Source organism: Scleropages formosus, chromosome 2 (genome assembly GCF_900964775.1).
Source record: "Scleropages formosus chromosome 2, fSclFor1.1, whole genome shotgun sequence".
NCBI classification, from domain to species: Eukaryota; Metazoa; Chordata; class Actinopteri; order Osteoglossiformes; family Osteoglossidae; genus Scleropages; species Scleropages formosus.
Window position 1 is genome coordinate 33,201,537 of NC_041807.1, and position 25,413 is coordinate 33,226,949.

General features: G+C 44.8%; 1 protein-coding gene across 2 annotated transcripts in view; it reads left to right on the plus strand.

Annotated features, from left to right (window-relative positions):
* LOC108940245 (protein bicaudal D homolog 2-like) overlaps window positions 1–23,865 on the plus strand; it is a 49,445-nt gene extending 25,580 nt beyond the window's left edge. The window contains exons 3-8 of one of the 2 annotated variants that reach the window (XM_029248845.1): window positions 7,300–7,452; window positions 7,800–8,258; window positions 10,082–11,092; window positions 11,319–11,470; window positions 18,079–18,319; window positions 21,659–23,865. In XM_029248845.1, coding sequence (XP_029104678.1) covers window positions 7,300–7,452; window positions 7,800–8,258; window positions 10,082–11,092; window positions 11,319–11,470; window positions 18,079–18,319; window positions 21,659–21,661 — 2,019 coding nt within the window. In that variant the 3' untranslated portion in view covers window positions 21,662–23,865. Of the gene's footprint in view, window positions 1–7,299; window positions 7,453–7,799; window positions 8,259–10,081; window positions 11,093–11,318; window positions 11,471–18,078 lie in introns of both variants that reach the window. The other variant, XM_018762245.2, reaches the window with a different exon arrangement.
* The last annotated feature ends 1,548 nt before the right edge of the window (window positions 23,866–25,413 follow it).

Below are 25,413 nucleotides of genomic sequence, written 5' to 3' on the forward strand. Positions count from 1 at the left end.
GCTGATTGTAGATTGGGGGAATAAACTGGTTCATTCAGGCCTGGTAGTAGAGATTGGTGGGTTGGTGTGATATAAAGGGGGCTAATTGCTGTGATGGTGGGTTTAAATACTATGTGTTTATGGGGGTTAATTGGAACCTTCAGTTGGCACGTTTTGGGTGATGTGGTTGTAGTTCAGCGCGTGTTGCTAGTACCAGAGTGGCAGGAGGTACAGCAGCTCTGAAAGACCCCATTGTCCACTCATGTGATTTAGTGTAATGGGCACAATGGAAGAGAAGTAGATACACTGCGGGGCTGTCTGAGAAACCGGGTTTCTACCCACGCTTTGGTGCAGACGTGTCTGTACCCTTGTGTTTTGTTTGGAGGCTACAAGAGGAGAGGAAATGTGAATTTGTGCAGAGCTGGGATTGGCTAGTTTGTGGTCATCTGATGGGAGTCCTCATGGGGAAGGGGATTCTGGTCACTAATGTATCAGCAGATTGTAAAGGTCCCTCGGAGGACAAACAATTTTACAAAGCTGGGATTGGATTAACATCCTGCTGGGTGTCCCGTCGTCCAACGGGGGTGCAACCGTGCCTCCTCTCCAGTGGCAGAGAGCTAGAAAGAGGTAATCAGGGCCATTTCTTAGTGTGACTGAGTTATAGGATTAACTGTCATAAAAGGCAATTAGGCAGAGGCTGCTTTCACTCTAATGGGTGTGACGGTTTGAGTCCCGTTATTCCACGCCAGACTGCTCATGGGTCTTAACACAGATTTATTCTCATCCACAAGATGAGAAATGCTTTTCGTCAGCAGAACGAAACATGGAAGCTAGCAGAACGTGCGGCTTTATCTGTAAAGGTCATGGGCCATCCAGCACTTCCTATTTCTAAAGGCTTCCTTATTGAGATGAGACTTTTTTAATACCAGCTAGCTGCATTAGTGGTTTCACAATGGAAGACCCTCCCTCATCTGGCCTATAAATAGCAAGGCCCAAAGTAAGCAGTTGAACCGTCGTAAAGGGCTGGTTTCCATGGTGTCACGGCAGCGCCTTGGCGGTCTGCTCTGTGACTTTAAACCTCCGCATTAATTTGACTGAGGATTGCTGACTCCAAATGTGAGGGATTAATGCGTTCTGAAGAGGCACTCAAAAGTCTCCGGGGATTCAGCAGATATTTCATTCCTCAATCTGTAGACGCGATAAGGTTTAATCAAGGGTGCGCCAACCTTGCTGTCTCATGTATCTCTGGATGGAATCCTGTATTGATTTATAGTTATTTGTCTCAGAGTCAGCAGCCAAACCGTTTGCCCTGACTTGACTGTGTTTCACCAGTTTTCACGACCGTGCTTTCTTGTTTGTTGTGATAAGTAACTGCTAACATGCTCCTCCTTGTTCTCTTGGCTTGCAACTAATTGCAAAGAGCCACACCAACAACGACACAGAACTACCATCTTCTGACTCTGAACAAAGAGTAGAAGGCAAGGCGTATTCTTTTGAAAATAAATTACCTTAATTATCGAGAACAGGGTGTAACTGCAGCAATTACAGTCAATCACAGTCACAGGGTTTTGTTAATGTCTTGCTGTTTTGTATCCCATCTAATTGCCATATTGCACCAGTCATGGAGCTGGGAGATTGGTCTTTGGTGACCAGGAGCTTCTCTCCGTGTCTGTATCAGCTGATGGACGTTGAGTCACACTAAACACCTCTGCTTCAGCTCGTCTGTTTCCAGGAGATTCTCCCTCAATCCATGGGCAGAGTGAAGGGAAGAGAATGGATCGCAGCTAAACCTCCCCGCATGACCTCCATGACACCAATGTTCACATTGTTCTGCAATTCCCGATGAGCGAGTTGAGTAGCTGGGATGGAAGTCTTTATATGTGCTGTGGCACCTGCCTGGTCCACTTTTAGCACGTCCTCCAGATCGATGACTGCTTTCATCTGAGCCTGTACCTCACGTCATCAGAGTGCGCAGCCCTCCAGCACAGTAATCAAATCACCGTTCCTCTGCATCGACTTTGACTTGATGCCGATTTCATTGCCAGCAGCAAAACCCAATTACTGTATTATTTAATCTGTTTGTCCAATTAGTCAGGTTTTCGTTGCCTCTCAGTGGTACTGCTTGGTGGATGGGGCAGCAGAAGGATGGTAGGTAGGTGGGAACCCAGGAGCCTTGACGGACTCCTCAAACGGCCCCTCTTCCAGACACAAGGGCTCTCAAGCATTTGGCATAGGACTAAAGCAGGTCTTATCGCCTACAAAGCGATGGAGAGAAAGTACTTTGTGCCACGCATTGCTGTCCTGCAGTTACACGGCATGATTTGGTTCAGTAGAGCCTTATGTCCGGAGAGACTTGGATTTTCCTTTATTAAAATTCTAACACGTTTTAATGAGCAGTTTATCTGATTTAACACATTGTCGGTAATCCTGTTTGTCTCACGCTGGTTCAGCACGCTTTCCCCTAATTTGTTTTTTGAAATACAAATCTGCCTCGCTCAAAATGAATTCCTTTCTTCCTGCAAAAGAGAATACAAGTATCACCTCTAAACTAATTACTTTTACATCTAAACAAATTACTTCTTACAAAGTAGTACAAATAACTTCTCCCAAAATGTTCCAACTCCAGAGTTAAGTGAAGGCATAATGCTTTAAATAAGTTTGCAAAACCTCATTCATTTACTTTTTGCTCACCAATTATCATACTGCTGTAAAAGTAAAGGAGCGTTGGCATTATTAGCCTTTCTGCATTATTGGAACACACTTCTGTGTTTAATAAAACTGCTAGCAGCTTCATTATTCTTAAATGCTAAGCATAACCCAACTGTTGTAGCTGTGTGGTAAAACATTACCGAAGCTCAGTTTTTCTTTGTTTACCCTTAGCAGTCACAGCAACGATGTTTAAAGTACATTTAATGAAAACAGGCACATCGCAGCAGTGCACAGCAGGTGGGGTTCTGGTTAGTGCTGTTGCCTTACAATCTGAAGGTTCCAGGTTCAGGTGGTGTGGTGGCGCGGCAGGTTTGGCCAGTCCCTGCTGTGTGACGGGTCTGAGGTTCGAGTTCTGCTTGGGGTGCCTTGTGGCGGATTGGCGTCCCGCCCTGGTCCCCCCCGGCCTTGCGCCCTGTGCTGCCGGGATGGGCTCCGGGTCACTGCGACTCCACTTGGGACAAGCAGTTGTGATGTTGGTTGGTTCCTGGTTCAAGTCTCATTCCTGCTGTAGAACCCTTGAGGAGAGGCTATGTCCCCTGAACTGAAGCAGTAAGAAGGCCCTGCTATTTAAATTGGTCAATCATTGTAACCTGGTCATCTAAATAAGTACACAGCCTGAAGTTTACGTTTATTCATTTAGCAAATGCCTTCCTCCAAAGCAACATACATCTCGTAGAAAATACAGCGTGTGTATTACATTAAGAGAAAGAGACAGCTGCAAATGTGTGACTCTTCACTTAGTTTGTTTCCTTCACCATATGCACAAATGTTCATCACGCAAGTAGCTGCGTAAAACTTTACCAGAATATCACCGATTCAGAATTTAGGATGCGACATTGACATACTTGTGGAAATTTTTAGCTTCCCCTTCAGTCTTGCTTTCCTAGATGCAGAACCTGGTCACACAGCATTGTGGGTAACCAGTGCCCTTCATGGGTATCATCTTTCTGCTCTGGGAGGAGTAGGGCAGCTGTTCCGAGATTTCATCGCTGGTGGTCTGATTAGTGCCAGTGGCAGTGCCCTATGGGGGGGCCACAGACTGAAACCTCCTGTCAAAACGATAAGACTGTTCCTGATGTGGGTCCTGACACCCTGCTGTCACAAAGTGGTGTGAAACTGTCGCCTGAGCACATATAGGTATCTATTTAGTGACTGATTTATTATCTCTTGTGCTGGGCAGAAATGCGATGGCCCCAGTGTCCCCAGTTGGTTTATAGCTTTGGAAGATGTTTTTGGATATTTCCCAAAGGGAGAGTTCTGTTGAAAGTTGGTCTGCAGTATTATACTATTTTTTTTTTTTTTGTAAAATAAATAGACTGTTCACACTCTGACCACCATGTCGGGATAGCTGCGCCGTCCTGCCCGGTCCCGTCAAAATTTAATCCGGGAATTAAGAGCCTTTCCTGCTCCCATTTGAAGACCAGTTTAAGAGCGTCTGAGCCATCGAAACGCAGACGCTCCTCTCAGGCAAGGTGTCGGCTGAACACGGGCCGCTTCTTTCTCAAAATCCCCGTCTCATAAGATGGGTATTTTTTTATTATATCCATCAAAGTCTAATCCACACATTTTATAGAGCTGTTAAAATTAAGAAACTGCTGTTCTGAAGCGATATGCCAGATCATGAGCTTATATTCCTTTTGACACGTGTCTCGAGAAGCTGCAGGCTCCCTCCCCCTACCCCTGAATGCATGTGGAAACACACGGTCCTTCATCCGCTGAGTTTTCTTTTTCCGTCCTTTGTTGCTCGAATATCACTCGACACTGTCGGGATCTGTCTACGCCTGCTCCGTCTGGGGCCGCCCCTGCGTCGGGGAAACATGAGCGCTCTGTCCTTGCAGGCCTGCGCTCTCCTTCAGGTCCTTTCCGTTCAGCTGCCTGGAGGCTGCTGTTCTGATTAATGAAAGGCTGTGGAAATACTAATGGGCCTATTCGGTCGCTTATTGTTGGATTTATTGATTGGTCTCTCCTGGGATGTATTTTCAGTTTCCTCCTTTCCTCCACACACAGCTAGTTTACTGCTGTCTGTTTCTGTAGCGCCACGGATACGAGTCCCATCATTAGATGTGGACATGCGAGAGAGACTTATTGTTTTGGATGGAATCTGAGCAGTGGTATGTGGCTGTGCCTCTTTTATTTTGTCACCGAAGGATTGGTGGTTATCATGGCCACTTGCCAGCTGTGCCACATCGTTCCGTGTGCACTGGTAAATGATCAGTGACTGCTCAGTGTCCCATGGTAAACAGTCACTGCTTTGTCCTTTCACTCTTCTCCAATACGGCAGCACAGTGGCACAGCGAGTAGCGCTGCTGTCTCACACTGCCTGGGTGATGCAAGAGGACGTGGGTTCGATCCCTGCTCAGTCTGTGTGGAGTTTGCATGTTCTCCCCATGTCTGCGTGGGTTTCCTCCAGGTGCTCTGGTTTCCTCCCACAGTCGGAAGACATGCTGCTCAGGTTCATCCATAGTGTGTGAGTGACAGAGAGAGTGTGTTCCACTGATGTATGGATGAGTGACCCAATGTAAGTGGTGTATCTTGCAGTGTAAGTCACCACGGTGAATAAGGTGTGTGGGCTGATAACACTACATAGAGTTCATTGGAAGTCGCTTTGGAGAAAAGTGTCTGCTAAATAAATAAATGTTATGTAAATATAATATCTTAAGTGGCACTTAGCAATGCTGTTCTGAATTAAACATTTGCACAACTTTCTGCGTATGAACCCCCCATGACATCCCCAGTTGGGCACCCTTCTCAGTAAGGTTAGTTGTAGTGAGACTCATGTTTTCTCTCGGTCTTAATGAGGAGGTGGCCGCATAGCTGCTGTCATTTTATAAATCCTTTCCCATCATGATGTACAAGAGTCTTTGATATAACCGTTTATAGCATATATAACAATATATCTGGGGCAGCAGGTGGCATGGGGGTTTAAAGTTGTTGCCTTGTCATCGCAAGGACTCGGGTTCAAATCCTGCATCCTGCTGTAGCACCTTTAAGCTAGGTACTTACTCTAAATTGCGCCAGTAAAAATGATTCAACTGCTTAATTGGCTCAGTCATTGTAAGTAGCTTAGTGTACAAACAATTTAATTTCCTTTCTTGAAAGGTGCCAACTGGATGAATCAATATCAAAAAATATAATTCATAATATAAGTAAAGACTGGAGAAAAATGCTAGGGGTGCACTAGCCATTTATGTTACCATAAGTATTCTGTTTTGTTTCATGAACAGACATTTTGTGTTTCCTGTTCAGCTGCAAGTGATTTAGTGTCCAACCTCCCTCCCTGCATCTGTTTTGAGTCCAACCTTATTTAAACTGATTTGCTGTGTGGTCAGCAGCTCCTGGCCATTGGAAACACGACTCTTCAAAGAGTGATTCGTTTAACCAACTGAAAGAGGAATGCAGGTAGTTTAATATGAAACAGAAAGCATCCCCAAAGATACACACACGGTTGGTTGGTGCTGAACAACACCAGTCCCTCCGCAGAGAAAAAACATTGATCTGTTTTCAGGGCTGACTTTTAGTTGACCCAAAACCCTCCCTGCTACAGTGGGAATAGGATGTCTACGAAGGTGTCCTTTTAGTTCTGTAATGGGGCCCACAGCAGGTGTGTCAGTCCACACTTCAGGGATTCCCTAGTCCCTGCCAGGGAGCTCCTCCTGTCCCCGATGGTGTTGGTGTTTGCTGGAATTGTGTCACTGGGCTACAGTGGGGGGTGGCTGGATCACTGATAATGTCCACCCCTGATCCTTGTCATTGTGGTCAGATTCACCTGGAGTAAAGACCTCATCAACAGCTGAACACCCCCTTCGTTACACACAGTAAATGGTGTGCTTCTGTTATTCCCTGACTGGATTATTGCCCTCGCGTGCTCCCATAGCCATCACCATCTATTCTTAAACAGCTAAGAGATGTTTTGCAGCACATTACACCATCAAACACTCTGCTTGTCTTTGCAGAAATCTACTGGCGCTCTCTCTCTCACTCGACCCCGCAATCTGACCTTCATATGTCTGCACACGCTCCCATATGCAAACAGGCAGCCACCTTGAAGAGCTATCTTTTTCTGGCGTGTTCTTATCGTATAGAGGGGGGTCTGCTAGGTAAATGAATTCCAGCTCTGCTGTGGGACCTCTGCGGGTGTTTGGTGTTCATTGGGCTGCTCAGATAAAGAGGCAGACGGAGGTAGACTTATCTGATTTCCGTGTCTTTGGGCCTGGAGGTTGGATAGAGAATCAAAGGGTAGATTTCCACTGAGCTCCCTCTCGTACTGTTCAATTATTAATGAGTAAGGAGTCAAAGCTGTTCCACACAAGGAACCTGATCCACGTTGTACTAATGCGTGCATTGGCCTTGCAGTGGCCCAGTTGTACAGCAGTGTTTCTAAAAAAAAAAAAAAAAAAAAAAAAAAAAAGACTTTTGGCTGTGTGACAGTTTTGAAACAGCTCAGAAGAGCCAATAATTAATATCTGATGGTTACTGATCAGGTGGGAAGGCCTATGAAAATGTACACTCTTTTGAACCTCTAACACATCTGCTCTTGTCTTCATAGCTGCCATTCCATGCTTTTTTTTCCAGTGGGTAATGCTGACTCCATCTCTCCCTGGTTGTCCACAGAACCATGAGGTGGTCGAGCTTCAGCGTAGCCGCCTGCGTGATGACATCAAGGAGTACAAATTTCGGGAAGCACGCCTGCTGCAGGACTACACCGAGCTGGAGGAGGAGAACATCTCGCTGCAGAAGCAGGTGTCCATGCTCAAGCAGAGTCAGGTGAGTGGAGGCAGAAGTTCCTCAACTGATTCTGCAGCATCAAGGTCAGCACACTTTTCCCATAGTGGTCTTTGGAGAAGAAGCTCATGGGATTGTGCTTGGCTGCCCATTCTACAGAAGTATTCAACAACATTGTCTTGTTCAACAAAGTTCATTCCAGTAACTATTCCTAAATATTTTTTGGCCAACCATTCTCTCTTCTGCTTGTCTTGGCGAGGGTTTCGGTGAGCAAAAATATGTATATATTTAATTTGCTCAGTGCTCATTCCTTCCACAACAGTTTCTTAATGGCACTTAAACTGTGTCCTTTTTTATCTCCTCTTTCCTACCCTCTCTGTCTTGATCAGGTGGAGTTTGAGGGCCTGAAGCATGAGATCCGCAGGTTGGAGGAAGATACAGAGTTCCTGAACAGCCAGCTAGAGGAAGCCATCCGCCTGAAGGAGATCGCAGAGAGGCAGCTGGGTGAGGCTCTGGAGACCATCAAAACCGAGCGTGAACAGAAGAACAACCTGCGCAAAGAGCTGTCGCACTACATGAGCATCGGAGACTCCATGTACCACAGCCCCCTGAGCATCTCCCTGGATGGCCTCAAGTTCAGCGACGACACCATCGAACCCAACAACGACGACATTCTCAATGGCTTTGACGGCAGCTTCTGTAAGCTGGCCGGCAGCGGCAGCGATGACAACAAAATTTCCACCCCGAAAAAGGGTGACTTCTTCCACCCTGCCCCGAGCCTGGTTAATGACCTCCTGAGCGAACTTAACATCTCAGAAATCCAGAAGCTCAAGCAGCAGCTCATGCAGGTACAGCTTCATCTCTCTGGGTCCTTTCCACTCTGCTACAAGAGAAGCTACAAAATAAGAGCTTGGTTCAGCTGTCAAATCAATAGCATATCAGTCAAAATTCAATAATGATGAACTATGGAAGGCATTTCTAGGTCCACTGTAAGTCTGTTTCTGATATGAGGCGCCATTGATTTAGTAATGTACATAACTGTATGTAGACATATTCTACCTTTCTGAACTTTTTCCTAAACTGAGCTATAGTGTCAGATCCTGAATGCAGCTGATTGGTTTTTTTCCATGCTGTGAGCCACTGATTGCTTTTAGATGGATTTGCGGAGCCCAAGTGCGTAGGAGATTGGGCCTGGTAGCTTTTAGTGAGTCCGAAGGGAGGGGAGTCCCAGCTGTTCCAGACTTTTTGGCAGCACCCCTCACCTTCAGGCAGGCAATCAGGTCAGCAGCCTAAATCCGGCTCAGGGGAACTTGCACTAATCTGTGGATGGATGCCCCTCTAGCACCGTGCAACAGAAGAGCGCTGTCTCAGGTGCCATCTGTCAGGAAATCAGCAGCCATTCTGCTCAGGGTCACCAGTGCAGAGCCTCTTTAGTGTAATAGCCTCTTGGACATAACATAGGATGGGTATTAATGAAGACATTTTTGCTGACGTTGATTTCTATTTCTGACTGTGTGACAGGCCCTTCTTCAGTTCTGAAATGTGATGGCCTCATATTGAGTGTGTTTGAATTGGAGCTCTGGGTATCCCTCTCTCCTGGCACAGAACTGCAGCCCTGTGTTTCTCAAAAAAGCCTATCTGCAATCCACAGTAACCTGTCGAAGCAGCCCTACTACTTTTTTGCTTAGCAGTCTACTGCAGTTCCATGTAGTGGCTGAATGGGTTAACAAAGCCCGAAAATGGCTGTGCCAGGGATTGCCCCCTGGAAATCAGACCCCAGGACACCTCATCAACTCAGATGTCTTCTGCTTGTCCTATTGATTAAATGCTAATGAATTGTGTAGAATCCCTTGCAGTTCGACTTCTCTATTTGCTCTTTTTTTCTCCATGAAGTAATTTTTCATGGGTAGTTCATACAGAACCACAATCGCAGAGATGAAAACAATATAAATGAACTCTCTTCAAACGTTAAGGTTTTTTATGCAGGTTCATAGGAATGAAAATGATTATAACCTTATTTGTCATTATTCGTTCACAAGGAAAACCACATTAACAAAGCTTTCATTCTCATCTTCCTGAGTTAACATTTTCATATTAGTTAAGGTTTGTATGCATGTGGATCTTGGTAATGATACCTATTGAGTGACGCTTCAGAAACGCTGAATTATTGATGAAGGTGAACAGGTTTCTGTCCTCATGTTTGATTCATTTGTCATAAAAATAGACAATGAAATTTCAGAACCGTGCTTTCATTTAAACTTGGCTGATTTGTCAAGTAAAGGTCTGTCTGAAATGCAGCTCTGTGCTTTTCTTTCTTCTTTTCATATTGGATGTGGAGAAATGTTCTCATTTCATTACGCTAGTACCATGTCTGTTTCTCCTTCAGAGTTGTATGTAATGAGTTAAGCTTCCCTTTGGGCTAGAAAGTCCATTTAGCCTTTGCTGGAAATGGAAATTGATTTTTGCATACCAGTGTTGACCTTCACAAAGACATCTCTCTTAAGTGAATGTCACAAAAAATTTAATGAATTTCCTGCTAACCATTTGCTTCGAAGTTAATATGCTGTTAAATGTCATTTTCAGCTGTTTTGCATTTTATGATAACACATTGTATATTTTCAAGGCTGTCTTATACATGTGAATATGACCAGCTATTTCTACCTCATCTCAGGTGGAAAGGGAGAAGGTGAACCTGCTGTCGACTCTTCAGGACTCCCAGAAGCAGCTGGAGAATGCTCGCGGGGCACTGTCTGAGCAGCATGAGAAGGTCAGCCGTCTCACGGAAAACCTCAATGCCATGAAGAAGCTGCAAGCCAGCAAAGAGCGCCAGTCGGCCCTAGACAACGAGAAGGAGCGAGACAGCCATGAGGATGGGGACTACTACGAGGTGGACATCAATGGGCCTGAGATCTTGGAGTGCAAGTACAAGGTGGCCATGTCTGAGATTGGGGACCTGAAGGAGGAGCTTAAGACGCTGAAGGCCAAATACCAAGATTGCCAGGGCAAGTACACTGAGGAAAAGGGCCACCTGGAGAACGAAGTGCAGGTGCTAACGGAGAAGCTGTCCTCGTTGGAACAGAGCAACCGCACTGACCGCAGCCAGGTGGAACGCCTGGAGAAGGAGCTGAAGAAGGTGAGCGACGTAGCCGGAGAGTCCCAAGGGAGCCTCAGTGTTGCCCAGGATGAACTGGTCACCTTCAGCGAAGAGTTGGCCAACCTCTACAATCACGTCTGCATGTGCAACAACGAGACACCCAACCGCGTCATGCTCGACTTTTACAAGGAGGGCAAGGGTGGCCGTAACAGCCCCGAAGGCAAGGGCCGTCGCTCCCCCATCCTGCTCACCAAAGGGCTCTTCCCAGAGTCTGGAAAGGGTGAGAATGGCGACGGTATTCCATCTCCTGTCTCTACGCTCCCGTCCCCAGTGTCAGATGCCCGCAGGGAACCCATGAACATCTACAACCTGGTTGCTATCATCCGGGACCAAATCAAACACCTGCAGATGGCCGTGGACCGCACCACTGAGCTGTCTCGGCAGAGGGTGGCCTCACTGGAGCTGGGCCCCGTGGTGGACAAGGACAAGGAGGCTTGTATGGAGGAGATCCTGAAGCTCAAGTCTCTGCTGAGCACCAAACGGGAGCAGATTGCCACTCTGAGGACTGTGCTGAAGGCCAACAAGCAGGTGAGGACAACACTTGTGCAACTTGAGCATAGTAGACAATGTCTGATTTGATAAAGTAAACCTGATTAGGTCAGAGCCCCCATTACAGCATGAAGTTAAGTCATCACGGCATCATGAAGATCTCCAGCAGTTTAGTGACTTCAAAATATATTGCTTCTGAATATTTGTTTCTCTCTAGTGGCAAGGAAACCTTTAATGAAATACCATTTAAATTATGTTATAACAGACAGCCGAGGTGGCTCTGGCTAACCTGAAGAGCAAGTACGAGAATGAGAAGGCCATGGTGACGGAAACCATGATGAAGCTGCGCAACGAGCTAAAGGCCCTGAAGGAGGATGCCGCCACCTTCTCCTCCCTCAGAGCTATGTTCGCCACACGGTGAGTTAGCAGCACCCCACTTTACAAATAGGACAGTGTGAAAATGGGGCCACCTTATCAGTCTTGCATGTGAATCATTTGGCAGGGCATGTTTAATCTCTCTCATATGTCTTCTTGGTAGAAATGCATTTTAAACTGTGATTATTCCCGTTATCAGATCAGCTTCATTAACTCCACCAAAGTTAATCTTCCTGATTTCCATAAGAAGCAGGCTGTGATGGGTTTTACTCCATGTCTAAACGTCAACGCGGCAGGAGAGATTATCCTGAGGGCAAGATGTGGTGGCATCGCCCCATGTATTATGTATCCCCTCCCCGCCTCATGCCTCTTGCAAAGAGCTGAAGAGGTCAGTTAAATCAGGCTACAGTTAATGTTTTTCTTCATGGGCAGTTTCTCTTGATGTTCAGGTAGTGTCTGCTTCAGGTTATCTCAGGGAACCTAATGGTGGCAGATGGTGGTACAGCTGCCCAGACGCTGGGTGCCACAAGCTGTGCATTTTGTACCAAGACTCCACAATTTTACCTGTGTTTATTGCTTGTGGTTCTCTTTGAGATTCATATCCAAAGCCTTAATGTCTACCACAGTTGATCATTAAGTCAAAACTCCTAAGCCATTTTTGCACAAAAATAAATGATAGAATGCTAGTCTTTTTTGTTGAGTAGCACTTGATGCTGAAGGAGGACATTTGATTAGATTCAGATTTAAATGTCAGTCAGATCGGAGAGACCTTTAAGTGGGACTGCTCTTTTTTGGAGTGACATCTTTTGACAGTGTTGGTAATATCTCCTCTATTCCTTTTGGAAAAGGCTACAGGAATTGAGTTCTTTCCGTTTTTTTTTTTTCCAACTTTTTTGTCTGGCCTCCTGGTTCAGGATACTGGAAGATTACATTATAGTAAATGCCTCTGAACAGCTTGATGTAGGGGTACTGATGTCTATGATTGTCATCCATGGCACCCTGATGGCCCTTGATGCCCTTGAACAATTTTGTGTCTTTAATAATGAAACCTACTCAGTAGATCTGTCCCACAAACTAAGAAGCAAGTTGTGTCCATCTTCTTCACCCAAGGCTTAAAAAATGTTCTCTTTTAGTGGGTGCAGTGAAATAATTCCTTACCTCTTTTTCTAAAAATATTTTGGAATAATTCTGATACCAGTGAGCAATGCTTTGCAAACATCACTAGGTGCCCATTTCCAGAAAAAATATAATTTACAAATATATATAGTATACAAAAAACCCCATTTACATGATTATTCCTAAAACTTGACTCAAAACTGAATAAATTAGTATTGAAGCACATTTAGTTTAATTAACCCTGCAACTGATGAGAGACTATGAATAATTAAGTATATAATTATTGTAGTTCAGGTAAAACAATGACCATTGTGGTCATTGTAGGGGAGAGAATGTTGTGAGGGGAAAAACACTTCACTGTTATAGCAGTTGAAGTCGAGTGAATTCATCGGTTAACCATTCAGTTTAAAAGTACTTGAATCACGCAGTGCTTTCCGTGAAGAGCTAAATCAAGTTTCATTAATTAAGAGCACAGTTGAAACTACACCAGTGTACACAGGGGTCATCGGGACACAGCTGGAAGTCCTATATCTGTGGTAATTTTATGAAGTAGATAATCATACAATGTAGAGAATTATTTCTCTGTCTCTGATATCTTTTAATTTGTATCTTAGAGCCACAAATATGAAATGCAAACATTTAAAAGCTGCTGTTTTGATACAGTACATGTGAACTTCACTTTGTGATGGTCTTAGAAGAGGTGATCCATGATGCAAAATTTTTGTTAAGTGACTGAGCAGTGTTTGTGTAGGAAGAGTCATGTTCAGTTTGGGAAGATAGCAAAGTGCTGAGCACCCCCTTTCACAGAGCATTAACTATTTCAAGATCTGGGTGCCTTCTGATGGAGAAGATCCCTCCAAGATGAAGATTAAAGTCTAGTGATGGACATCCAGAATGTCTAAATTTTAGGAAGATCTGATATAGAATTGATATAAGATGCTGTACAAAGGATGGTTGTCAGAAACTGGGCTGGAACCCTTGCCCTGATGCCTGTGGTTTGGATCTTGCTGGAGGCCTGCCACTAGTTCTCGAGGCTTGCGAAAATGGCCTTAGTACAGGTTTTTAAAGAAGCTCATGCTGAAACCACATGGCTTCCTCTTCTAAGGTGCTTTGTTTTTGTTTTTCACATTTAGCAAATGCTTTTCTCCAAAGCAATGCAGAGTAGTTATTAACTAGGATTGAGGTGACAACTTCACCGAAGGTCATTTACAATGCTTGATACTTGATACTAAAGTGAACTCCACGCAATCATTCACCCATTTGTACCACAGAGCAATGTAATACAAGCATTTGCCTACATATACACACTGGGGGATTCAGACACACCAGTTCATCTGAAACAAATACCCTTTTATTGCTCATCAATATCCAGTGTCTTCACATTATCATCGGTAGCCTCCAACCTGTGAAGACCTCTGACAAACTTGGTATAGTGTAGGTTTGAGAATTATTAAATAAGACCAGACATTCCGTTGTGGATTACGCATTTATTAAAACTGAGTGCACCATGATGCTGAGCACAGCTGACAGTTGCCATAGGAACCAACACAATAACTACACCAACAAAGCTGGCTCTTAGCACTCATCCATCCCTGGTCCTCAGCTGTAAAAATAGCATTGCTCATGAGCTCCAAAAGCTGAAGTTTGCTGAAGCCTTGGTTTACTTCCGAGGAATATTAATCAAGTTGGGTCGTTTTACCTGTATAATAGCCCAAATCCAATATCGGCCGTGAGAACAGCATTCTGTGAATATGTCTCTCTCGCTACTTCCTGATTTCTGGGGTCTTTGTGAGAAACATGGAGGTGCCTACAATGAGGTCATTGTCATGGCATGCCCTGATGTGCCTCACAGCTGTTTTCAGAACACATGAGAGCAGCTTGACTCTGCTGATTGGCTCCACACATGTGAGCGAAGGCCCTTGGATCCGTCGCTCAGAAGGAGAGCTGTATTTGTATGCTAATTGGTGGTGCAGAGGCGTACGTGCCGGCCTGCCGTTTCCCACACTCTACGGCTGCCCTTGCGTCTGACGCCAGGCCCTGGAGCCTCTCCATGCAGGGATGGGGTGGTGGGGGCTTTTCTCTCTCATTAATTTGTTAATTAAGAAGGTTGCTTCCCTAATTTCTGCCTACTGAAGAGGTAATTGACACGGTGGTTTTCTGCTTTTTTTGGTCTTTTCAAGTTGTTTGAGGCCTGTCCAACATGAAACTCCTGGATAGCTGAGAGTGATTCTCTTTACATGTGTATGGTGTATTACTACTGTATTACTATACTTACAAAGGTTTCCTTGCAGACTCACCTAAACAACAATTAATAGCTTCAAATAGCTTAGTGTACAGACCTAACACCTTAAGTGACCTTGGTGAAAAGCATAAGGTATATTTATAAATAATGGTAATTGACTCCTATGGCTTCCTCATGAGAATCGTACTGAAAATGGAACCATGAATAAAAGATGGCTAGTGGTCTTGTTTTATTTGGAGTTGCTTTTGGATTCCATTCCTCTCATGGTAGTCTAAGAGTTGCTCCGTTCTTAGTTTTTTGGCACGTCGACCTTCTCATTGAATGGCTCTGGTTGATGCTTCCCCACCACTGATTGTCTTAGGGCTATGAAAAGACCCAGCCTGTTTCTATCGCCTCCCTGAATGTAGCAACTGTTCAAGGACAAAAGGGCAGCAGCCCTGCCATTGTGCTGCAGTATCCCTGGTTTATCTGGGGAAAATGGGATCTATTCAACTGGCATCGTCCACAGTGAAGAGAAGGATTTCTTTTTCCCGGGAAAACTGGTGACCTTTTACCCCTGGCGTTGAGCCAGTCTTTAAACAGGTCTTCATTCATGGGAAGATGCCCCACAGCTGAAGACTGCCAAATGGAGTGGCACTAATCCTCATTGAGGAGCCCTGTCTCTTTGTACCTCTGTTACTGCGGTTTTTGGGGTTTCCATGTACAGAGCAGCGTACCTCATCATTGGGCACCAAAACCCGAATGGAGGATGACCGAGGGGCGTCGCAGGTTACGCAGTTTGCTAAAACCCCTGAAGATGGGAAAACTGTGGGTCATAGCAGACACTTTGAACCATGGCTGTAGGAAGAAAGCTCCTCCTCAAAGTTGCATCTGAGGCCTTCACTGTCCTTTACAAGATGTTGTAGTTTGGATCTACGTGGAATTCATTTTGTGACCGCAGTTAATCCAGAGTGATACAAATGAACGTTGTGACAGATGTACATGTGTTAGGAGCAAGATACAGTGTCCATCAACAGAACACATAGTACTGGTGTAAAGTGTGAGTACACATGGTCTGTCTGTACACACTTCTATGGGAAGAGTTGGACACAAGAGTCAACGTAAGAACATGGCACCTCATTTCCTGATCAGACTTGTTCATCAGATGCCTTGTGGGGAAAAACTAGTTTCCAGAGTAGATAGTCACGCTTTTGACTCACACTACATTGACAGCTGTTATTGTTAGTCACCGTTTCAATGCAGACATCCAATCTGTTTAGCTGTTGCTGATGACTGGAACATGAAGGGCTCTTTGGGAAATTCTGGAGAGAGGTAGGGAGATTCTGGGGACAGAGGAGTATTTCTAGGGCAAATGGTAAGAGGTGAGTGGCAGTGCGATTCAGAAAGTTATTGGAATGCCTTCCAACGCTGGCTTTGCAGGTTGTCAAGCGTGAATGCACTAGGGTGTTGGAGTGAGATCACCACCCACAATAAGCGAAAGGAGCTATGACACAGGAGGCAGTCTGCGTACTTGCGCCGTGAGGAATTTGACTGCTTATCGCATTGACCATTTCTCTTATGTGCCGTGAGGCTGCGTGGGCCGCGTCAGGTTAGATGAATGTGATATAGAGTGATCTATGTGATCCATCACTTCTGTTATGATAATGCGTGTGGGTGATGGTTACATGTGACTTTGATAACAACTTCTGGAAATTTCCTTCAACATGCAAACTTCACAAGCTGAAGGGGATCAAATCCTTGTCCACTCGCAAGGCTCTGAAGCACCACCGCTACCTGCTGTATTGCTGTGGCATCCCCCGCTACGCGTTTATGGGTTGATTCTGTTCATCAATCACTGAGTGGGTCATATCTGCCCACGTTATATTGCAGTGTGACTGCAGGTGCCTTAGGCCTGTCAAGCTAATTGAGTCGAGTCTGAGACGGAAATGAAAACCAAGTTTTGTGCTAAGTTGCAGGGTGGGTAACCAAGTTACAGGCAGATGAATGCTTCAATTGCTCCGTATGAACCCTCAGAAGAGAATGTCGTAAGTCTTTGCGAACTTCGAGGAGGTGTCTGCTCCTCCCCATCTTTCTGGGAAATGTGGACTCAGAGGGCCACACAGCACAGTTCCCCCAGAGGATTCTAACTAACACTTCTACTTTGAGAGCTCTCTGTGTGTGTGTGTGTGTGTGTGTGTGTGTGTGTGTGTGTGTGTGTGTGTGTGTCTGTTTTTCATGTTGGTGTCCATGTCCCAGGAATTTCCATTCTCTTGATTGGCGTGTCTCATATATCCATCTCCGCCTTGGGATTCATCTCCACTCTGGACAGCCTGAATCCATGTACTCTTTCTAGTTTTCCCCTCGACAGCTAGTGACAGATCCAGCTCTGTAGTGACAATCAAATGGACATAAGATGACACTAAGTAAAGATTAATATTCTTAATTCCCACTTACATTGTATACATTAGCATATATTTAAATGTGGATGTTTTAGTCCTCTTCTAAGCAATTTACGCTCTTTCAAGCGGTTCATTTCCTGCACCTCCATATCCCCTTGTGTCTGAGGCCTTCAGAGTGCTGTGTCCTGTGTGTGAGAATTTCTCTGTTCACCAAATGGCTGCTTTGTGTCTTGAGACTGGGAGCTGTGGGCTGTGACTGCGTGTACACGAACAGCGGGGCATTGTGGGAAGTGCTCTGATGAAATGCTCCAGGAATTTTACTGAGGCTGCTGGGACTCGTTCCGGCTCCGAGGAGTCGTGCGTGCCTCCTAGCGAAGCTCGCTGAAGATGATGTAGGAGCAGTTGAGTATGTGTGAGCTGCTGTTTAAGGGCATCTCCCATCTGTGAGCACGTTGAGGGTCATGTAACCCAGCCTTCCGCAACCTTAATCCCTACTGCAAGTATTTTGTAAGGAAAGCGCTCCAGGCTCTCTGGAGTTTTTTTTTTCAAATTTTTTATTATTATTATTTTGTTTCATTCCCCCCCCCCCCCCCCCCCCAATACTGTCTGGCTGAAAGAAGTGAGCCCTCTGCTGGCTGCTTTGATAAACTGCACATTAATTTGTTCCTTATTTTATCTGTAGCTGAGAGATCCTCTTTTCGGTGCTTTTAAACCTAACAGTAAAGTTTTGTCATGATTTATTCTTTTTCGTGGGGTGAGGCAGGTAAGTTCTCAAACATTTGACTCTAATTATTACAGGAAATGACGAAGAGCTGGAAATGGTCTTCCTTAGTGGCTGTGATGTCAGCTTTAAGACTGAACGCCTCTGACGCTGACCAACTTGCCCCCTGTGCCTTTTTGCCCCTCTGCCGCAGATGCGACGAGTATGTGACGCAGCTGGACGAGATGCAGCGGCAGCTGGCAGCCGCCGAGGATGAGAAGAAGACCCTCAACTCGCTGCTGCGTATGGCCATCCAGCAGAAGCTGGCCCTGACGCAGCGGCTCGAGGACCTGGAGTTCGACCACGAGCAGTCGCGCCGCGGGAAGGGCACCAAGTCCGGCGCCTCCCCCGGCACCGCCGCCTCGCGCGGCAAGAGCACCCCCGCCAACCCGCATGTAAGTCATGGGCTCTCCTGCGCCGGGCGCCCCGAGGCCAACGGGATCGGTAACCCAGTGGTCTTCTGCAGTGAGAAGTACAAGATCTACTGCGACTAGAGGGGGTCGCGCAGGGCCCTGCCCACGGACTGCTCTGTATAGAGGGAACCTTTGGACCCCGCTGTAGTATTAAGAGCCCCACTTGCTTTAGCGCTGACTTATGCTCCTTATTCTGGGTGTGCTGCTAGCGTACCGTCTGTGGGAACGAGGTTAGCTCTTCATTGTGTATGGCATGGCGATGGCTCTGTACAGGTGAATTACTCTGCGCGTCGGGTTTGGCTCTCAAGGTTTTTTCTCGTGCTGTTCGTAAAGGTGGCGGCTTCCCGCTTGCTCTAGCCTGCGTCTCTTTTAGCCGGCAGGGCCAAGGGTTCTGACCGGGCGTCGTCACGCTGCTTTCTCTCGTCGTGGGCCTGTCCACATTCGCCTTGCTTCGCCTTGCCACCTCTTCCCCGCCTCCCCAGTCCAGACTGCTGGAGGCAACCTTTTTCAAGCCCCTCCTCCTCCTGCTCCTTCCGCTAAGGGCTGCTCCAGGCTTGCCGGACTAGCACTCGCAGAACCAGCGCCTCCGGATTCGTTCTCTAACACGGAGGAACCAGCACAATTGGCAGTTTCAGCGGTTTCCCCCAAATTTTGACCAAAGCATGGAGGGGTTTCAGTAGCCCTACTGCGTGTTTACCCATGATCCCTTGTGGCTGGAGGGGTGGCGCTTGATGTGTAATCTCATTGCACATGTTTACACTCAGTATAAAATATGCAAGAATCTGTTTGATTAGGAATTCACAGATTCATTCTCCTACATCTGAACTCTGAAACAGCGATGTTATTGCTAGTTGGGATTTGAAATTGGATTGATCGGGTGCGAAAAAATTAAAAAAATGATGATTTCCCAATGTTGTCCCCTAGGAGGAGCACTTGGCCCGGGTTACCTGTGCACCGAAGGGTACACCTCGCTGTTTGCCCGGAGGTACAGATGTGCTATTTTTCCCGTGGGCTCAGTTAATCGGTCAATTACCCACCAGTGTCCTCTAAGGCTGTTAACCCTTTAGTCGCAGGTGTAGGTAAAGCGGGCACACACGTTCCACAGGGCTCTGAGTTTCCCTAACGGCGATTCGCGTTGTTTCAGAGGGAATAAAAGTCATTCTCAACGTTTTACCCTTGATCCAGAAATGTTGAAAGAAGTTCTCTCAGAGCCATACTGCGAAAGGAGAGTGAGACAAATCTGAAATTAAGTGCACTTCTTATTCGGTGCCTCTGCCTTCGAAACTATAAACAAGCAAAAGAAAGTGGTTTTGGGATTTATAAAACGATACTGTGAACAGATGCGACACATGAATAAATTTTTTCCCCCCAGTCCTGAATATTTTTTATCCAAAAGAGCACAACAGATTGGGCACTCTCGTTTTGGATCTGATTTTAGTACAATGGAGGAATGGTGCGCAAACGGAAGTGCCTGCCAGCACAGCCCTTCGGTGTACGCGCGCGTCGGGTCCAAATGGACCCGTAAAGCCGAACTCTCCTCTCCTCTCCTGTCTAGTGGTAGCCGTGGCTGCGCTCAGGTCCGCGTTGGCGACTCTCTCCTTGCTTCGTCTGACTCCTCTCTTGTAGATCGTCAGCAGCTTTGCTCCCTTTGCCTCGCCACTATACCGATAAGTAGGAGAGAGGAGATCCTCCATATTGTCGTCAGGTAATGTCCTCCCTCCTCCCTGTGAGGGAAGTCCAGTCGGGCTGTGAAGCGTACAAGCGAACCTCGCTCGACTGATTTTTAAACGTAAACAGCAGCACTACTTCCATATACTCAGCAAGCGCAATGTCTGGTTTAGGATGTGCGTTCCGTTCCGCTCCATCTTGTGCATCGCTGCTCCGTAGAGGAGAGCGGGGGGGTTTCCCGCGCGATCCAGCGCAGCTCCGACACGGAGGCTGCGGAAAAAGACGTGGGCCGTTGAGGTTTTTTCTGACACTTTTCCTCGTTAGCTTTATACTAATACAAGCAGGGTTGATGTAGAGGAAAAAAAAAAAGTAATTTTGCTATTTTTACTAATGATCTAGTCGCAAATGCGATCCTGTTCAGGTTCTCGTTTTCAAGGATGCTTGAAAATGAACCCTTGGAAGTAGGATTTTTTTAATATTGTATTGGCGGAATCGGGACGAAGACGACAACGAAAATGTTTCCATCAACCCTGCTTGGCTCTGCTGTTGTTCCAGGTCTTAGGTGTTTGTTAGATTAGGAGCCATGAGGCATGGAAAACAGCAGTTTCTTGCACTCACAAAAATGGATATGAGGCTTTTAGAAGCAACAATACATTGAATCACTTGGCTTGAAGAAAAGCACATGTTGCAAAAAGACAAAAGAAAAGAAAACTCCGGGGTCTCTCAAGGTAATAGGCAGAAGGAAGGCCAGTGTCCTGGGAAATGAGTCGTGCCTGTCACTTTGAGAGCAAATGTCGGTGTTTCGAAAGCGGTGAAATTTTCTGTATTTGTCACTATTGTCGTCCCAGGACGTCGATTCTAATTAGCCATAGAAACAGCCTTGCATCTCTTTCTTGGGTGCCCTCGCTCGCCTTGGCGACATCTTCTCCTGCGTCCCCAGAGCATGAGGCGAACCCTTCATCTTTAACGTGACATTTTCACAGACAGGCTCTGTGGTTGTATAATTTTCTTTTAGGTTTTTTTTCTTTTTTTTTTTCTTTTTTTTTTTTTGAGGAAAGACTGTCACTATGGTTTGAGCTCAGTGTGTTCATCAGGGGCACAGCATGTCAACTGACCATTTCCTACCTCTGCTTCAAGGCTTGTTTTTGTATACAGTGGTGTGTTATTTGCAATGGCAAGCCTGCATTTAACCTGCTACCCCCCCTCCCACCCCTTCCCCACTCTTTCTCCTAAACTGGTGCATGGCTGCGCTGGTAAACTGGTACTTGTGAGGCACTGGCTTCCTGCACACGCTGGCCCTCTGGTATGTGTGTGTGTGCGTGTGCGTGTGCGTGTGCGTGTGCGTGTGCGTGTGCGTGTGCGTGTGCGTGTGTGTGTGTGTGTGTGTGTGAGCCTCTGGGGTTGCTCTTTCACCCCAAGCTACACAACACTTGACACCATGGCAACAAAACAAACTTCAGTGGCACTGGCTACTGCAGCCTGTGGGTACTAACAGTTTTGGCCCTTCTTATTCAAACTAACATGGCTTTCCAACAGTGCGTGCAATCTTTTTTCTTCTTTTTAAAAACGAAGGAATTGCTTCTCTCGCTCGTATACAGTTTGCATATTTACACAAAATATTTTCTAATATTGATTATTTCTCCATTTTTGCAGTAATGTAGTTCAGCCTGGATGTGGAGTTTCCGGCAAAGGGTGAGGTCGCAGGGCCGACTCCCAGGCCTAAACGTCGCCAGAGCATAGCGAGGCCAATAGCCTGCCCGTTAGGACTCGAGAAATCCACTTGGAGGCTTTCAATTTGGCAAACGAAAGGCAAAGCGGACATACTGCAGTTAGCGCACACGCCAGCACACGCTTCATGGCATGACCCTTACCTTGTGTTCGCACAAATTGATGAGCTTTGAAGAGCTGGTGCAGGGAGTCTCTGCTCACAAGTACCAAGGAGAATCGTGTTACTCCCCCATAACCACAAAGGTTTTGATTTACTTTAACATTTTCTTAATTTGCTGCAGATCCCTCACCTTGTGAAATGAGGGCTCACTGATCGACATAACTTTGCAATTACTCAGTGTTTATCTTCTACCTGTGCACTTTTATATAGGGGTATTTCACCTTTATTTGTCTTTATTTTTAGCCTAGCAGCACACTGTAGTGCTTTGGTTTGTGATCTTTAACCTTAGTGAATTTCTGTCCAAAAGTCACCAAGATTGAAACCCTTCAGTCATTATAGCGCAAACCAGAGCTCTACATGCTGTGCATCAGTGAATTAATCCTTAACTCAGTTCATAAACATTTTTGTTTTGTCATCATCATCATCATTATTATTGTTGTTATTATTATTGTTGTTATTTACAGATATTATACTGCCATGTTCTAAACAAAATCCAGGGTAAGCAAATTCTGGGGTTTTCCATGTATTATTATTCTTAGGAATAGCTCAAAGTAACAAGGAGAAACTTGACGTTGTTCTGGTTTAAACGGTGGGCGACTGAAAACCATGAATGAAACGATTAGTATTTCCAACTCCGTTCCACAGCTTGTGGAACACAAAGATTCAGGCGGGATCACTGACGGACAGAATTTTCTGCAAGTGCACTAATTAAATTCCAAATTGGAATTGTTTCATTCTCTCTTTGGTTATTGTGCCAAATCGTGGTACACTTTTTTTTTTTTTTTTTTTTTTTTGTTTTTTGTTTTTAGGTTTTTTGAGAACAAGATGAAAAGCGGGAAGTGGGCTAGTTGAGGACGATGCGCTTTGGGTTCTCTTCTACAGCGCCTTGTTTTATGTTGCTCTCCATTCTGACCAGTAGTGCCTTTTATTTCAAGGGAGAATCCTACACTAGTGTGGTATTTTAGGGTTAAAACGAAATGGCTTGTAACAAACGTTAGCTGGGATGGATTTTAGGAGCAATAAGTGCAAAAAATTGTTTTTTGCATGAGCTTGACTAGTTACATAAATTAATAAGAAATTGTATTGAATTCTGTAGGTCAGTGATCCCATTAGAATGCAAATTCAGGGCTGTAGTGGATCTTTTTTATTGAAACTTTGGGAACCAAAAATAATCACTTTGGCCTCCTAATGAATAAAATAGTTCAAATATAACACATTTGTTGTGGGTGCAGGATTATGTACTATTTGAAATATTAACGTATCTCTAGCATTGTATGGTGAAGGTAACGTGATATCAATAGTATTGTTGGCAAATGTGTAAGCTTTTTTGTTTTTTTTTTTTAAATTATAATTTTAATTTTTTTTTTTTTTACATTTAAGCATTATTTCAGTAAACAGAAAGCAAAATTCGCATCAACAAGCTTGTTATGCCATTGCAGTGATACGGTTTGTTGAGGCATTAAAATGTCAAGCTATTGATAAGGTTGGAAAGTTTAAAATTAAGTGCAATTCAAATGCTGTTTTACTTGGGGAAAAAGTTTTCTGTTTGCTGGAAGTGATAGCATTGTGATAACTAGTCGTGCAAGACTTTATATTATCATATTCTGTTACAGTATTGATCCTTTTGAGAATTTGATACCTTTATATGAAACAATGACTTCATCTGTATGTTGGTATTTATTTGAAATGATGTCATGCAGTACTGTATTACTTTAATGTGCATTACAATTAGTGGCAAATTGATGTCAACTTAATGTCATATGCATGTTCTTCAGTCATGGAACCTTTACACAGAACCGAAAACAAAATGCGTGTAATTCTAAAATATGTTAAAAGAAAGAGGAAAAAAAGTTTAGACGTAAATGTATTACTTACAAACTAATCCTTAAGAAATATTGTTTTGTTTTCTCTAGAAAGGCTGTATCTGTGTAAAGGTAGTCATACTGACTAAATCAATAAATGTGGATTAAAACAGAAGTCTTGGTGTGATGTGTTCACGTCTTTCTTGATCAGCGTTGACTGTAACATCACAGATCTACTGTGGGGCAATAAGTGGTGTAGAGGTTCGAAATACCAGCTTGCAGCTGAAGGAAGGACCCACATTCAAATTCATCTCCTGTTTTAATACAGGTGATCAAGGTACTTTCCTTGAATGGCTACAGTAGAAATTATCGTGCTGCATAAATGGGTAAATAACTGTAAGTGGGTAAATAGGTTTTGAGAAAAGCATCAGCTTAATAAGTGGATCACTGTACCACTCCAGTCAGGCTCCACCTTCAAACACTAGGCTTCAGTTTATTTCCTGTTTCTCCATCACGTAAGTGTGTCAGGAGCCTCTAGGATGGACACGGGTACAGTGTTGCTGTGTCTCTGTATTTCTCAAGAAGGAGTCTGTTCTCGTGCACGTTTTTCCACTCTGCACAAAAGCACTCCCATTTAAAGGCAGCGTTGGCCACTGCCGCTGACCTTCCAGCCGGCCGCTTCCTGCCCTCTCCCGGGGGATTAGACGGCCCAATTTTGGCCCGTTCTTCCAGTGACCCTGAGAATGTTTTATCTTCCCTCCACAAGTGTGCCTTCCATTTTTTAATTTATTTTTTAAATTTGTCAAATTCCTTTACAGCCATCTGTCAAAGAGGGTCAGGGCCAGTTATACTTACTGTGTAATTAATAGGTAATATATATTTTAATCAAACCAACTTTTTTATATGCCCATCTCACTGGACTTTAATAGCAAATGGTTCTGCTTGAAATTGATCACTTAGAGCATATATTTAGCGTTTGGTGAACAGGTGCTTTTTGTGTTTTTGTGGGTCTGGTTTTCTTATTGTGATTCTTCTAAAGACAGACACTCAAAATACCAGAAAGGGATTCATTATGGTTTCATAAAAATTGATAATTTGTGAAACGTTACCCCAGCAGTGGCCAAAGTATGATGACGTTGCTTCTCAAGGACGAGTTGACAGAACTCATTTTATTAGGAGACAGCTGGTCTGGTAGCCTTGTGGTTATAGCGGTGCTGCCTTTGTGTCCAATGGTTACAGGTTCAAATCTCACTGCCTGTTGGTGCCCTTGAGGAAGGTACTTGCTCTGAAGTGCTTTGGTAAAAATTACCCAGCTGTATAACCGGGTAAATAACTGTATTTTAACAATAGCTGTGCTGGAGAAAAGAATTGGATAAACAAATAAATTTAAATGTACTAGTCTCTATAAGATATCCCTTTCCCCTTGACCCAAAGCAGACTTATCCCTCCTGAAACATGGCTGGTTATTCTCCTGCAAGAAATAGAAAAACTTTTTTTTTTTTTTTTTCTTTTTTTTTTTTGCACCTGACTGAGCAAAACTCCTACAGCTGCGTTATCTTTGGCCACTGGGTGTCGCCACAGAGCCACTAGTCCCAGCAGAACCAGGTGTCAAAATTGATCTCTCAAAGTGCAGCATCTTATATTGCGGAAAACATGAGTAAAGTCCTGAATCCTCCTCGCTTCCTGCCAGTAAAGGCTTTGCATTAAGTGTGGTCAAT